Source organism: Phalacrocorax carbo, chromosome 16 (assembly GCF_963921805.1).
Source record: "Phalacrocorax carbo chromosome 16, bPhaCar2.1, whole genome shotgun sequence".
NCBI lineage: Eukaryota > Metazoa > Chordata > Aves > Suliformes > Phalacrocoracidae > Phalacrocorax > Phalacrocorax carbo.
The window spans coordinates 8,803,517-8,820,604 of NC_087528.1; the positions used below are offsets into that span (position 1 = coordinate 8,803,517).

The 17,088-nt window shown below is 42.3% G+C and overlaps 1 protein-coding gene across 2 annotated transcripts in view; it reads right to left on the bottom strand.

The window, feature by feature from the left end:
- Nucleotides 1-17,088, bottom strand: part of RPTOR (regulatory associated protein of MTOR complex 1) — a 166,609-nt gene that overhangs the window by 74,945 nt on the left and 74,576 nt on the right. For both annotated transcript variants that reach the window (XM_064467458.1, XM_064467457.1), the window contains exons 8-9: nt 8,201-8,301; nt 7,106-7,250 (exon numbers count right to left, since the gene is read on the bottom strand). In XM_064467458.1, coding sequence (XP_064323528.1) covers nt 7,106-7,250; nt 8,201-8,301 — 246 coding nt within the window. The remainder of the gene's footprint in view (nt 1-7,105; nt 7,251-8,200; nt 8,302-17,088) is intronic.

Below are 17,088 nucleotides of genomic sequence, written 5' to 3' on the forward strand. Positions count from 1 at the left end.
GAAAAATACTTGTAACAGTCATGGTGAAAATAATGGCCACTGGTGGTGGGGAGGAGCAGCAGTGATTGACCGTTTTAATATGCCAAAGGGAACTAGAAAGGCGGGCAATTTGTAGATACGCTCGCTGAACTAATATTACACTTCAGCACACAAACAAGAGATAAATTAGGGAGCAGCAGGGGAACAAGGATGGGTGGCGTTGCATCCTAGAAGTGATTTATGAAAGCCAACCCAAGAGATCGCTACCCCCTCTTCCTCCTTTGCAGAGACTGCTGTTTGCAAAGCGCTTTGGAAGATTTGTTTTCACTACATTAGGCACAAGAAGAGCTGGGTTATACCTCAGCACTGTTCCCTCCCCCTTCCTTATTGCACTCTTCCAGTAACCCCCGGACACCCTGCTGTGCCAGGACAACACCGTGATGCATCCACTGGGCAATAACCTACCGAAATATCGCAGTGTTTCAACCTTACTACATTATGCTATTAAAGAATGCGTTAACAACGCTTTTTATACTATGTTGTCCTAATCGCTCTGTATGTACAACAAATTGATAGAGCACTTGCATAAGAAGAGAGGACAACTCCTCTTTGTACACCCCAGTTAAGTTAGAAGCTACCATACACTTAACATAAGGTTTTATACACATTCCTGTTACATCTCCCCCAGAAAGGGCAATAAAGACAAGCAATCCCACTCAGTGACTGATTTGACAAAGTCCAAAGGATTTCCATCGTACTCCACCTATCGGGGTGGCCATTTCTATGTGGTCTAAAACCAACGTGTATGAGGCAGTAACTAGAGAACCTGGAAAGAGACACCACAGGATGTAAAGCTCGAGCTACCTGTCAGCAGGTACACCAGCCCTCAAACCACAAGTTCAAAAGATTTTTTTATGCAATCAACCACACAGCATGGTTGTACTTACCCTTATGCTTGTTCGAGACCTGGCAACTTTAATAGTATCACATCTCAAAAAAAGGTAAGCGCCTTTGACAGTGCTCCACGCTATGCTGTGAGGCAATCTCGTTAAAGAAAGGGGTCAAACTCACAGACTTTCAACTATGTTAGGATGGGGGACTCCTTAGGTTCAACTACTGAGGAGACATACTTACTGTCATGCATCTCCCACATGTATTTTGGAATAAATCCTCTCCTTAGTTGGAAGATTGACTCAGTTAAAAAACAGGCAAAAACCTGCTTTTGTTTATCCAAAACAAGCAAAGCAATGCAGCATGCCAACAGAAACAGTCTGCAAAGAAAACACGCCAACCATGCCCTGCATCTCTCTCTACACCGCTCAATCACTTCAGTAAGGTAATCAACATACAAGATACAAGCTATCATCCTGGGAGAGGACACAGCATTTCAGAATATATGAAAATTAAAAATGAAAAGGCATTGCTCCTCCATAATTCTACAATTAAAACTAAACAAGGAAAGAGCTCCCCTGAATTCCACCAGCAACTTTCTTCTCCCGTGATAGAAATACTCATATATTTGTCTTTATGTTTTAGCTTCAATTTTTCTTAGCCATTCAGCACAAAGTCCCTACTCACATGCCCCACAGACTCCATCTATCTCCCCTGCTCAGTTCAATACCAGTTTCATTACAGCAGGACTGTTTAAACTTTTAATAATTTAAAGTGAACTCATCCAGCTGCCTTTACTTTGTTTCCCAGAGGTGCTGCAAAGTTTGGACTTCTAAGCAGAGAACAGAAGGCCAAGAGTTCCAGCTTTGCTCAATGACTGTTTTACTGTGCAAATCCATTAAATGGTAATGGAAGCCCACGGTAATACTTTAACAGCATAAATGAAACACGGTTACGGAGATGTGCATTAGTTTTTCTTCTCCCACACATACTACATTAGCTGACAGATCATGGAGGCAGATTTTCTTACACTCAAATTTTCTGGGCTAAGTCAACATCTAATGCTTTCAATTCTCGTATCACATTTTTATAACGTATTATTGACGTCTTTTAACATCCTCTCTTCTTCTGGGAATAGTTTATGTTATATTGTACCACACATAATATTAGTGAAAATGAGTATTTCTTAGTGGGACAGTCATGCTGAGGAGCAAGTAAAGAGAAGCTGAAGCCACCTGTGGTCTTGGGGCTCAGGCACCCGGGTACCCACTTGTTTTGAACTGTATTTCTGGAACTGTTAAATATTTCAGACTTTATCAAGTACATCAGACAAGATTTTTCATGTTTGTTTTTTTCTGGGAGTACAATTCAGCAACATACCCTGCTTGACTGAATTTTCAGATTTCAGCCTGAATTCACCTGCGTCACAGTAACACTGTGAACCCCCTAAGCCTGCTTTAGGGGAGACAGCTGGGAAGCCGCTCAGACACAGCTGTTTTTAAAAAATATTTATTGCTGTGAATATTTGGTGCGAGTATGAAATCCTCCTTTCTTCTACCAGTGCATTCCCCTCCTCTAGCCACAATTTAAAGCACATGCTTTGCTATTTTTATCCTACATTTCTCTCCATTAAACTATCTGTAGTCCGTTAATGGGTCTTGGAGATGTTAAGACTAACACATAGACACAAAAAAAATCTAGTTAAATCAGCGGTGTAATCTGAATTAATCTAATCCTTCAAATGTCAAACAGTTCCAAATACCCTTTCAAACAATCACTTTCTTCTTGCTGAGATATTAAATCTTTCTGTGTAGCTAAATGAGACTCGTTTCTTTGAGAAATCAGTGAGCAAACCTGCATCCATTCTGCAACACTCCCACAATGTTCCGAGACTCCAGCTCCTCTCTTACCTGTAATTGGATTGCTACATTACGGTTTTCTTTTCAGCTAGGATTTCAAGCTTGTTTTATTTGCAGTATGTTATGACTTTCTTTCAACCAGAATTTCATGGTCGGTGTATACACTATTACAATATTTCTATTATGGACAAATCATAGCTCTTCCAAAGCATAATTAAGGTACTTTGTTTTTAATATATGACCTACGTTAGGAAATATTTCCAAACACATTATTAGGTCTTTTCAAAGGCCATGAATATAACTTGCTGCCAACAGCAGTAATGTATAAGCCATAATCCATCACAATCAGAGCATCAGGCCTCCTGTTCTTACTGCACAACAGAACGACTCTCAAAGTTGAATAGCACAGCCAGTCAATCAATATTTATTAATATTAATACTTGCATTATAGTAGTGCCTGCAGCAGCCAAGAAGCTACAGTATGAGGCACCATACAAATACAAATAGCCTGTGCCCAGAAGGGTTTAGGCTTAAGCAGGTAAAACAGAGAAAACCAATAAAAGTAAGACAGACGCGAAGGAATGAAATACATCAGAGCCTACCAAACAGGGCAGGGTCCCACAGATGACCTCTCCTGACTCCTAAATAGGGTGCCCTTCTTGGTGAAATAAAGAGACTGACAGCTTGTGCGTCAGATTTCCATCAACAAATAAGTCTTCACTTTTCCTCAATTGTTCAGGTGAAAAGGATAATTAACAGAACAGGTAACAGTGGTCTCCCAAATGAAATGACCAGAACAACAACTTAATAGGTCAAAATTTTAAAAACTTGTTCTCAAAAGGACTAAAGCAAAGGAACAGAAGCTCCTATCTCCAGCAACCTCAGTGCTTCTACTGCAACCGTGCCAGACATGAGACATTTCAGTGGAACTTAGGGAAAATCATCAAACAAGCACAGACAAAGCTAAGCAAAAAAGATAAAGAGCAAATGGTTCAGATTTAATGTCTGAAAGGGGGCAGTCGTAATTATTCATGAGGTAAACTGATGCTTAAGTCAAGTGTAAGGAACATTTTGCAGCATCTGCGCACCCCTCCGGCACGCTCACAGCCAGCTGCACGCTGCCGGCCTCGCTCAGCCCCTCTATGGCTTCAGCAACGTCACCAGGAGCCACAGAGCTCTGGCGTCCAGCTACAGAGAGCAAAGCGGAAGGCAGGAACATCATGTTCTGACCTCAAGAGCTCGTCTACGCCAGGGAGGCAGGAGCTCCATCTGCACTTTCCCCTCTCACTGACTGCAAGATGTTCCCCATAAGAGAGTTGCAAGGCCAGTGCCGAGCACCACGAGCGCAAACTCATGGCTGTTGCTGCTGTTGCGATGAGGAGGGAGGTCAGGGCAGTGCATGCAAAGTTCACAAGACACGGTGTGTACGTTGCTACAGCCAGTGTAACACTGACATTTACTTATGCCTTTTCTGCAAAAGATGGTGCAAAAAAATGTCCTAACGTATAACAGTAGTTTGCTTCTCCAGTTAGCCTTCTGCTGGGATATGAGTTTTATCTATATGTAGATCTCTTTTAGTCACTATCTCAGCTGTGAATGTGCAGAATGGCTTGTGTCCGTAACAGCAGAGGAACATGGTAATCTTATATTACCTCTGTGAATAGAGGAGCAGAGCCCAGGAAGCCAGATGGGCACCCAGAGGATAATGGAAGAGAGCAGAATATATGCATATGTGTACTGGAGAAGCTAAAACATCACACAGCACTTTGGCTGCAAGCAATAAACCAAAACGTGAGCCAGGAGCACACCCCTGGTGCACACAGGATCAGGGTTACGTGGGAACAGTGAAAGGTGTGAGGACCTAACACAAACAACCCAAGTAAACAACCCAAAAAGCACAGAAGAGGGGAGGAGGAGGGCTGGGAAAGTCCCTTGAAGTCTGAAGTCGGATCATTGAGGAGCACTGGCTGATAGATGCCAGAGCCACTATTTGCATTGATTACCCATTTATAACCCTGTAGGAGAGAACCCTGGAGGTTCTCAGCCACTGCTTGCAGATCAAACCATTGCTGACGACACAGCGGCAGGACTCGCTCCCCAGTATGTTGTCTGACATGCTGGGTATGAAAAAATCTGTGAAGAGTCTCAATAAAACAGCAATCAGCAAAAACTTGCTGCATCACCCACCACGTAACAATGCAGATGTAGATTCAGCGTGATCATCGAATCACGTTGTTTGAAGTTTCGGTTCTTTTCCACACTCCTTTGGCTAGTGCTCCCTGCCCTCCAGTCACATTACCTAGTTTATTCAAACAGTAAAATGGGTTTGGAGGTTTCAGATCAGCAATCCATTAGCAAAATCTTGAATGAAAGGTGATAGATAAGTGCAGATGCTTATTTTTAGAAAATATTTAAGCAAGCCCTAAATTAGTTTCTAAATGTGTCCTTACTAAAAGCTCCTAATAATGAACTGAGCCGCCTCTGACAAAAGTCCAATTTTCCCCTTTGCTGGATTTGCTTCAAACTGCATGTTCTTTTGGAGGACACTGAATAAAGTGTGTCAAAGGATTCTCTGCTCACTTGCTGTCTGCTTTGCTAATCTTCGGGATCCACAAGGAAGAAAGCCCTGCATGTGGCCTTTCTTAAGGATTTTCTTCTTCTGGTAAATCCTAAAAAGCAGCAACAGTGCCACTATCCCGTGGTACAGTCTGAGGGCCTTTACAAAAGGTATTCGCAGCACCATTTTGCACCAGGAGAACTACGATACAAGCAAAGAAAAGAATGTGTTTCTAGAATCCAACATGCTACCAAGCAGGACTATGAGAGATACAGAATGGGATCCAGGTCTTCCTGGTTTCATTCCTCTGGTTCGGCACACGGATGGCAACACCAACTCCAAGTCATACTCCCACAGGAAACCAGCAATTCAGGCTTTTAATATGCTGGCAATAACAATGAATTATATTCCCATAAGGAACCAGAAATACAGGTTTTTAATATGCTGGCAATAAGCAAGCTATAAATTACTCAAGAAATTTAGTGTTTTAATTTCAAAATTTCTGCAAAACGTGTTCCACACGCCTGCAATAGGAAACACAGTTCTATGGCTCAAGCTCTGCCACATCAGGCTGCAACATCTGAAAGACAACATGGGGACTCTGGTTGTTTATTCTACTCTTCACTTAAAAATGCCCCAGTCCCTCACGTGACATAACGATAGAACACCTCACCTCACTCATATTTACAAATGACTGAAAAAATTTTCCTCACAAGTTGCTAAGCCAAAGCACTCAAGAACATTGTTTGCCACGTACAAACAACAAGTACATTTAGTGAGGCTGCCCAACTGCTAACAATTCCATCCAAAGCCTCCCCTATTGCCTCCACACTTTTCAATAATTAAAGCAACTTTGTACTACCAGCAGACACCTCCTTGATGACTCCTGCACCTGCCAATGCTATTGGGGCTCTCTGTCGGTAGCTTGCCTCCGTCTCTTAGAGAAACCGTGACATATAATTTGAACTCACTGATGCTGCTGTCACTTTTACACTGATATCATCACTTCATGCTTCCTCTATGTATGTTCTTCCTCCACAATTTTATGGAGGAAACTTATCAAAAGGATTTTGGAAATGCAGGCAAATTAAGCCCACTCAGCTATGTTTACCTGCCACTTTATTAGCCTTTTAGCAAGTTACCCAGCTATCATTTTCTCCTACAGAACTACATTAGCTTGACTGCACCAGTTTGAACTTGGCCAAATTTTGTGCTGTTCTGTTCTTAATCATACTGAATTAAAAAAATGAAAGCAAGTATTTTTGTTATTACTGTTATTATTATTTTATTATTATTATTATTCACAGGACATTTGTTTGATAGTCAAAACCACATTTAAGAGCTTTTTTATAACTGTGCCACCTCCATTTCCATTAATCATCCTAAAAGCAACAGTAAAAGTAGATGAACTCTGCAGCAAAAAATTTCTTCTACTTCAACAACGCTAGTTAAGAATTTTTCCCTCAGGCCCTCAGCTCTCCCCACCCTTCACAATCACAGGTGACGAGCTTTACTTTATGAAAACAAAGGTAGCAGATGCCCAACTTCTTTTCTGTTTGGAGTAAAAGATTACACAGCTGAACTGAAGTTTCTGTATTATAGATTTACATTATAATTACGTATGCACAGAGAAGAAATACGTTTGGAGATGGGTATTATGCCGCCACATGCTGTTTCATTTTTGATCCACTGACTTAATCAGTAAAGCACTGTGTAGATTTAAGTAGCAACAATCTTTCAAGACTATAGCGCCTGAAATCTCTATAAGGCATCAGCACACAGCCTTTGCAGCAAGGGTAACCTGTTGGCTGTGACTTACCACATCGCATGCATGTACGTTGGAGGTAGACGAGGGCTGCTGACAGGGGTGCAGTTGTAAGATCTCATAATCCTTTCCGCCAAGAGAAAGTTACGAAATAAACTGGCCACAAGCAGGTCTTGCCTGAAGAGCTTCTGGAAAAGATCTGCCAAGAGATTGCATGAATTACTAGATGCATATCTTTGTAAATTGAGTACCTCAGGTAGTATGCAAAAATAATTTAAAACATAAAAATATGTTAATATTTTATTCCAGTAACAAGAAATCTATAACAGTTTTGCAGTGACATGATATGACAATGATTAAATGGAAATCTGCCCTCCAAGTTCCTTTAAAACATAGCAGTTACGCTCCATTAAGAGAATTAAATACTTTTTGCCTCAGGTGGTTTTTTGCCTTTTCTGGATAAAATGTTTTCTTTTGGTGTTTCACTTAAACTCAGCTTCCCTAAGTTTCTGGAAATTACTGAGGAGAAAAGGACCTGTGTGTAGTATTTAATCAAGAACTACACACCCGTTAACCAGCAATTTCATGTGCTTATGAGAAGCCAAAAGAAATCCTAAAAGATAGCAAATGCACCATCTTCTATAGAGGCAAAGAAGAATTATGCTATAGTGAGTATCAGAAAGAGCACAGCTGGAAAACCTGATTACAGATTTGGCCACCCATGTTCCAGAAGTACGAATTCAGGGCAGAACAGAGGTAGAGAAATGGGATGAAGTTCCCCATGGGAAACACAGACTGTCTTACAACCAAAGAGGAAAAAAACCCCCTTTATTTATGATACCAAAAAAGCCTGGAAACTCTTTACAAATACAGTAAGAAAGAAAATTATTCAATCTAAAGCAACCGTGTTAGCAACAGGAAAAAACCCTTCTGGTTTCTAATAATTACGTTGCTGAAATACTTCTGGTAGAAAAAAGCAAATGTAAAAAATTTAACTAGCCTTAAGATCCAGTCTGATCTGTTCTTTCAATACCAGGCTCTAATTTTCTCCTTATTTCAGCGTCTCATTTATCTTGCTCTTCATCCTGCTACTCTGAATAAGCAATGCGCACTTCTGATGAAAACTTGATTCACCTGCCCAAGTCTTACCTCTAGGCAAGACATTCCATGCAATGGTGTCTGTGATAGCGGTGAAGATCCAATTCAGCTCTCCCAGGGGAGTTCTCCTGTCATTCAGTCTTCCAGGAATCCTACAAGTAGGGGGAAAAAAAAACCAAGTACATTTCCTATTAAAAAACCATATTTTTTTTGAGATACACACATGCACACCTCTAAGCCTCAATCAATGTTCACAGAAGACAGTATTTCCAGAACCTTAATTCTTAACCAGGAATTAACAGTACTAGACAAACTTTCCTTATCCAAAATCTATTTCATTTTCATTTGTTTGCAAGATGAATTGCCAGATAAAAGATGATAAACAAGGAATTGTTTCTAGATAAGCGAGTTAAAGGAAAACATCTGGGAAGACATCACAGAGTTGATGTTGATTTCTGAGATGCAACGGAAATACCTTTTTCTTCAACTGCCAACCTGCTTCATTTTATCTATTATTCACTTCTTGCTGAAACAGTTATTAGTAAATACAATTTATATTGCAAACTATGTGCTCACGATCCATATGTCCTTGTGTAAGAACTTTTGAGTGATCATATTCCATAAAAACCCCAGTTATTATTTTTTAAACAGTCAGAAAGCTCAGAAGAGTTTGAAAACATGGTCCTTTTGTTAAAAATTGTCTGAGAGTAACGTGCATACATCCCAGCTCCATGGTGCTGCAAAGTGCTGCCTGCTCATGACATAATACAACCCAGTAAGGCTCACCTTACCGTTCCAGCTAGGCTATCTTTTAAGTCAAGATCAGAGCACACACGTGCCTGCTAGAGATGATGCAGCTGCTCATTTCTGAGGGACATGTTTGCTGTTTCTTACAAAGACACACTGTTTTTAACCCAGTAGGTTCTCTGAAAATTTGAGTTCATTATTTTGTGCTTATGTGTCTACAGGTTTGCTGCATCGCCACCAGGACTGCATGCAGGTGCAAATACAGTGTCTTCCTAAAAAAGTTATTGAGCATAATCAACAGCTTTTCATTCAAAAGGGAGACATTTTCTGCAATAAAGAACTTTCCAGTTAATGCACTGGTATTCATGGAAATCAGCAACTTGAATGCCCGTTCCTTAACCTCATTTAGGATTAACGTATTGCCCAACAGAAACTTGACAGCAAAACCACATCTTTCTAAGTTCTGTAAATCAGGCATTACTAAACCCAGAGTGAAAAACGTCACTTTGAAAAGCACCTTCTAATGAACAAACCAAAATGCTGCTGAATGGTGCTTTCTGGAGCCCTCCTATTGCAAAGTCACAGCACAAACGGAGGCAGCACATTTTACCCCTCGGCGGCTACAGGCAAGATTTGATGCTTGTCTAGAGAAAAGTATTTACTTAATCCAGGTTTCCGTAGTGGCAGTCTACACACGCTGTGTGTAGTCACTTCATAATCTTACCCATTTGTGCCATGACAGCACCCACATGCCTAAAAAGTATAAAAAAATAAACCAAAATTATTTTCTTTCTACTGTGTTCTCCCCCCCCCCGCCGCCAAAGAGAAGAAATTCCTTTCCCCTGAAGTGCCAGGGGACTGGCAGCACAGCGTGTGAGGGAAGCAAACAGCAGGCACTGCCACTGCTGCTGCAAGCTGTTCTGCGACCCACAGCATCTCGTGGTCTTCCTCCGTCTGGTCACCCTGCATATCTAGCTGGCCTGAAACTGGGAACGTAGTTTCAACTCTAGAATATCAAAATCCTATCAGCAACACATACCAGGAGTCTATTTGTGGTGTAAGTAAGGTACTAAAAATGCTGAGGAGTCCAACTGTTAATTTTATTAAATATTTTAAAATACAAAAAAAAAAGGGGCACTAATCAATATCAGGGGTGGCAGCTTTCCAAATAGTGATCTGCTCTTGTCCCTGCTCAAACGCAGGATATGTGGTGAAAGTGAGCAAAGGTTGTGGTTTGTTTAAGATTATGTTTTAGATAGGAGAAAATAACTCAAATAATGAAAAAAAACCGAAATAGTCATAAAGACATCCCCTTCCTCAAATAAAGCAAAGGCAGAGGGCCAGCTAATCATTCTGCTGGGGATAATCCAGCTGCAAGTGACATGAGCAGTTAGTAAATAAATGCTTCTAAGTACGCTCCCTTAAAGCCAGAGGGTTATTACAGTATACACAAGTAGTGTGGGACTGAAGTAACAGTGTGGTTTGTCACAGCAAAAGCTTTTCTGTGATTATACCCATGCACACACAAACATTTTGACTATAAGATGACTTGCATTTAATAGAAGACTCTTAGAAAATCTGTGTTGTTAACCTCCCTTTGACAATCACTGGCATCACTACACAGGTCCCTTAAATCTTGATTCTAGGGTTTTACAGCAGTATGCTCACTGTTTTTAACAGTGATACCTATAGAAGAAAGGAACTCTCTGCTGTAAAATTTCCACGCAGCACAAAGACTCATCAAGTAGTAAAAAATAGAAACAAAAAACAACCCCCTCCAAAGAAACACCAGTTTACCTAGGAAAGCCCTAAGCTTTTAAGGGTGGCAATGGACAGGCAACTGACCCTTACCATGAGAAAGCAGCGCAGCAGCACGTCTTGTACAAGGGAGGGAGCAGAGGACAGAGGTGATTTTGCCTTGTATCGCCGAGACTTGTACTAGAATGTTTTGCCTAGTATTCACGTTTTGGCTTTCATTTAAACTGCTTAAAAATAGGGCATACAAAATATAGAAGGTGCAGGAAAAGCATAGAAGAAAAAAAAAAGATAGTGAATGAGTGTCAGAGTGAGAAATTTAAGGAGGTCATTCTATCTACCCTACCAAGGAACAACTTGAACACTGGGGATAAACACCTACAAGAGAGACAAATCTTAGTGCCAACAAATACTTTACACAAGTGGAGAAAGTAAGAGCAGCACTTGATCATTAAAAGAAAGGGAAGCGGTTCAATCTTCATCTTTCAAAGGTTCAAGGCATACACACTTCAGAGGAGCACGAGTTATTTGGCTCTCCTGAGGAGTAACCCAGTGAAATTCTGTAGCCCAACATATGCAGAAGGTCGGAGCAGACAAACTAACACTCTCCTCTGGGCTTAATGTTTATTATTCTGAGCATCAATACACCAGAGACAACTGCCTGACAGAAGCACATTCAGAGAAGGTGGAACAGCAATGTTCCACCAGGAATCTTGCTTTTGTAGACTGAAAAAAGTCACACAAATTCACTTCATGCAGGAGCTGAATCAAGATCTCATACTGTATTTGTTCATTTGTAATAAGACGGGAGGCCCAAAGTAACTACAGGGCCAACAGGCAATCTGATTTAGGAGACCAAGCTGTACTGTGACCCAAGATCAACATACACACAACGCTACTTAAAGGAAGGAAAGTGGCTGTAAGCTGTTCTTTGGCATCTTGGCTTCTATCTCCAAGCTGATCAGCTTTCCTAAAGATGCTTCCTAATGCTTATTTGCTTCTCACCAAAACAAGAAAAATAAATAAAAACCCCCACCCAACCAACCAATGAACCAAGACCAACAGACTCAGTCCTGGGCTGTCTTATCAATACTTGGACCCTCAAACACACAAACACAACCTGGCACTCTCAAGCACAGCTTTTTTTCCCCTTGAGAAAATATCAGAGATAGGATGGGGAAGTTTCAGAAACATGCACCCAACCTGGTAAAATATCCTAATGCACCCTAGCTTCCCTTCTGTAACAAGTTTTCAAATATTGAAAGTATCAAGACAAAGTACATGAAGCAAGCACTTTCTTTATGGCAACTTATTTTTCTGAATGTATAGCAGTATTATCTCCACGGAGGTTCAGATTAAGCATATTCTCTTGTATAAATACAGTATCTAAACCAGCTAGAAATTAACATCTTATAAAAAAATTACTGTCTGTCTTGATATCAGAGGGAAAATATACATCTCTGAAACAGTGTTTGTTAACTGATCCCCCAGAGCAAGCAGAGGGAACACAAGGCCACACAACTGCTCTTGTGAGGATTTCACACAAATATTTGCATTGCCGAACACCCTCTGCAGCAAAATAGCAGCACTTCATAAGTCAGAATGTTATTAATTAGAAACCAAAGTGATCCTTGCTGAGATTCCCTAGCAAGCCAAATGCTGAGCTTAGACCATTTGATGGCCGCTTCCAAGCCAGTTTTCAGTGGAAACAGAAATAGGATGTTTCACTGTAGAGTTCAAATCCTTACACCAGATGGACAGTTCTGTGCGCCATTCACACTAAATTATCTTTTATTAAATACAGATTGCGAGCTGATACATACCTTACTGATGGTATTAAGCAGGAATGACAGGCTGAAATCCAAAGTTGCTGCTAACAGCTCAACCCTGGAAACTCCTTGTGACTTGCATAATCTGCTTCCTTGGGGAACAAGGTATACTCTTTTTTTTTTATTTAAAGACTTAAAAACATAACTACTCCTTAGTATAGTATAGGTTTTATGTTGGGTTTTAAAATACATTTGGTATTTTTCCACAATACGACTGTCCTTTCTAAGACTGAATGCAAGATTCATAGAAAATACAGCTACCTACGAGGGACTGCAGTCAAGAAGCAGAAACTAATACAGTGCCATTCTTGTATCTTATGTGGCATCAGGTGAGTTCATTTTCTTTCTGCCCTCATATATATCAGGAAGATACTAATTTTGTACATAACTCCAGCACTGTGAAGACTGATGCTGTTCAGCGCTTTGAAAACCTGTGCATTAGGTGTTAACAGTGAGGGCAGAGAGCGTGGGGAGTAGGACAAGAATGAAAGGCAATACATTTCCATAACTGCTCAAATCCCTACCAGAGCTGTCAGATTTTGAACTGGAACTAGAAAGCAGCTACTAGAAGGGAACTGGCAGCAGGGCTGTTCTCTATGCTGCACACAGGAATCAATTAACAGTTGGAAGAGTCAGCAGTATAAATCACAGATGAAAATAAACACAGCGCATTTTCTGTTCCTAGACGGCACTACACAAACTCTCATCCCAGAAACTGGAGGACAGTTTGTAACATTCCAATGACAAACTGAGTGATCCAAGGAAGGGATTTTTAACATAGTATTACTCAATGACAGTTGATCTTTATAATCTTTGAGAATTAAAAGTTTAAGCTTCCCAAGGCAAGAGTGATTCTTAGTGCTCAGATTGCATTCGAATATACTCTGACGGTAGGGACAGTCAATCAGCTGACCATCAATTAAACACATCAGATGAATTCCATCTCCATGCACTAGACCCCAGCGGTATCAACCTCCCACCCCAGTTAGAAGAGCTGCACCACAGCACTACGTTAATATAAACAACAACATGTACTAGAAAGTCACAAGAGAGACACACAGCAATTTCCTATTTGTTTCTTCACACAGTTAAAGATTTATTTGAAACAATCACTTTAGCATCTTGTTAAACACCATCTATACCTCAAAGAAGTAGAGGTCACTTCACTTTTCTTATTTTTGTAGAGTTCCACTACACAAGTTTACTTAATGTCATTTTGTGGCTAAAATATTGTGGGGTGACTGCATTTTCCTCATATAATGTGCTCTTTCAAATCCATCCTGTGGCTATAAACTAAAGCTTCTTTTAATTTCTGTTGGACATGCATCTACATAACCAGATCATCACAAGGCTCCAGAAAGTATTTTTCCCCATGAGGAATATTGCTATCATCTTGGTATTACTTCTCCTGATGTCTTTCACATTATGCTTTTGACTATCAGCGAGAGCCTTTGACAGTAAGAACAAAGCAGACCTCATTTGTAAAAACTATTTTTGAGGGAGGGGAAGAAAAGGAAAAAAGGGCAGGCTGTCTGAGCTGCTCGCTGCAATTTAACATCTCTGGATTCTCAATTGCTTCTTCCATCAACTTCCTGACAGACGCCTTTACAGAGACCTAAATCATGGCACTCTATTGTGAAAAGTGAGGACTACAAAATGTCAGGGTCACTAAAGAGCTCATGCTGGGTGTAACCATCAATGTCCTTGTCAGAAATTTAGCAAAATCCCATGAATCACTTTAATTACAGGGGAAGTGTTAACTTTCCCTCTGGATGGGCTCCATCATTATCTCTACTTTTGGACTAAAAGATATATAACACTGGGATATACAATATCATACTTAGAATTCAGAAAAAAGACCCTTTAGCTTCGATGTATACCTGCAAACATTCACAACAACTTGGTGGGGGGGGAGTAAGTACATTTCACTTTTCACTCTTTCAGGGAAAAAAGGGAGACAGTATACCACTGAAAATGGTAAAACAGTAACACAGGCAAGATATATGCTGTCAAAATCTGTTGAACCAGCAAGAGCTGCTTAGACAGGATCAACATAGTTAACGTGCTCAAAGACAACATGTCCTCATCACAGAACAACATGAATGATACAGGCGTGCGTGACTGGGCTCCTGAAACCTTGGCAAACTACTTGAGAAAGACAAAACGTTTGAGGTTCTTAAATTATTTGTTCAAGAGTGCTGTAAGGCTTTGTACTCTAGTGTTGAATTCAGTCATCTCTCTGTATAAAGATACGAAAGAAGTGTTGCCATGAAAACCATCCTTTTGAGTATGATCTTCACTTTGTATTTACAATAGGCTTTGCCTATGCTAGAGACTGATACCCTGTAAAAGTGGTGATACAATTAAATACTCCATTTCAATAAAACCAGATTTATTACTAACAGAAACTTTTCAGAATAAAGTCTTCATAAGCAAAGTTCTTCCTCAAGTACTAATGAGCAACATATTACCAACAGGTAGTGTGGCAGAGCATCCTTGTTATAATGCAGCTAACACTACTTACTAAACCACATTCTGAAATACGCTCTAATGCCTTTTTACTGAATTTTCTGGAAGAAAATAAAGGGGCTGAAAACTGCCTAACCTAGGTCTAAAGGCAATCTAAGAATTATAGTTTTTTCCACTAAATATAAAATAATAAATCTTAAAAAAAAGGCTGCAGTATTTCAGAATTTGGACTAGCACATGGTTGATTAAATATCTGCAAAGACATTTTAACTTGTGGCAGCTGTATTGACACGTACCTGCCACAGAGAGACCACGGCTGTCAACATTAGAACTATCCTTCTGCCTTCAAGTGTCTTCAGTCATTGCCCAAGAGACAACAGTATGTCACAGACACACAGAATGGTGGGGGTTGGAAGGTCCCTCTGGAGCTCACCCCGTCCCACCCCTGCTGGAGCAGGCACCCCCAGAGCAGGGGCACAGGGCCGCGTCCAGGCGGGGGGTGAATGTCTCCAGGGAAGGGACCCCACAGCCTCTCTGGGCAGCCTGTGCCCCTGCTCTGGCACCCTCAAAATAAAGTTGTCTTTCCTCATGTTCAGGTGCAAGTGCCTGTGTTCCAGCTTGTGCCCATCACCCCTTGGCCTGTCGTTGGGCACCACTGAGAAAAGTCTGGCCCCGTCCTCAAGGCACCCACCCTTCAGATATTTACAAGCACTGATGAGATCCCCCCTCAGTCTTCTCTTCTCCAGGCTGAACAAACCCAGGTCTCTCAGCCTTTCTTCAGAAGAGAGATGCTCCAGTCCCCTGATCAGCTTGGAAGCTCTCACTGGACTCTCCAGCAGTTCCCTGTCTGTCTTGAACTGGGGGGCCCAGAACTGGACGCAGCACCCCAGATGTGGCCTCACTGGGGCAGAGCAGAGGGGGAGGAGAACCCCCCTCGCCCTGCTGGCCATGCTCCTTTCCATGCACCCCAGGGCACCGCTGGCCCCCTTGGCCCCAAGGGCCCGGTGCTGGCTCAGGGTCACCTCGCTGCCCCCCAGCACCCCCAGGGCCTCTCAGCAGAGCCGCTCTCCAGCAGGTCCCCCCCAGCCTGTGCTGGTGCGGGGGGTTGGTTGTTCCTCCCCAGGGGCAGGGCCTGGCACTGGCTCCTGCTGAATTCCCCGAGGCTCCCCCGGGCCCAGCTCTCCAGCCTGCCCAGCCCTCGCTGGGTGCCAGCACAGCCCCTGCTGTGTCAGCCACCCCTCCCAGCTTGGTGCCGTCAGCGAACTCGCTGAGGGGACGCTCTGTCCCTTCGCCCAGGCCGCTGATGGATGCGTTGAGCAGGACTGGCCCCAGCACAGCCCCCTGGGGAGCACCGCTAGGCACAGGCCTCCAGCCGGACTCTGCCCCGTTGATCCGTGACCCTCTGAGCTCTGCCGTTCAGCCAGGTCTCAGTCCACCTCACAGTCCTCTTGTCTGACCCATGGCTCCTGACCTCACCTGTGAGGATGTTATTGGGAGACAGTGTCAAAAGCCTTGCTGAAGTCAAGGTAAACAACATCCACCGCTCTCCCGTCACCTACCCAGCAGCCATGCCACCATAGAAGGCTATCAGGTTGGTCAAGCATGATCTCCCCTTAGTGAATCCACATTGACTACTTCTCATAACCTTCTTTTCCTCTACATGCCTGGAGATGACCTCCAGAATGAACTGTTCTATCACCTTTCCCGGGATGGAGGTGAGGTTTACAGGCCGGTAGTTTCCCAGGTCCTCCTTCTTGCCCCTTCTGAAGACTGGAGTGACCTTGCCCTCGGCACCTCTCCTGTCCTCAATGACCTTTCAAAGATGATGGAGGGTGGCTTAGCAGCAGCATCCACCAGCTTCCTCAGCACTCGTGGGTGCATCCTGTCAGGGCCCATGGATTTGTAAGGATCCAGTTTGCCTAAATGATCTCTAACCCAATCCTCCTCAGCCAAGGGTGTCTTCCTTTCTCCAGATTTTCTCTCTCAGGGCTGGGGTGTCCAAGGGCCAGCCTTAGCACTAAAGACTGAGCAAAGGCAACACTCAGTAACTCTGCCTTCTCTGCATCCTGCCTCACCAGGGCACCCACCTTGTTCAGCAGTGGGCCCACAGTTTCCACAGTCTTTCTTTTACAACTGATG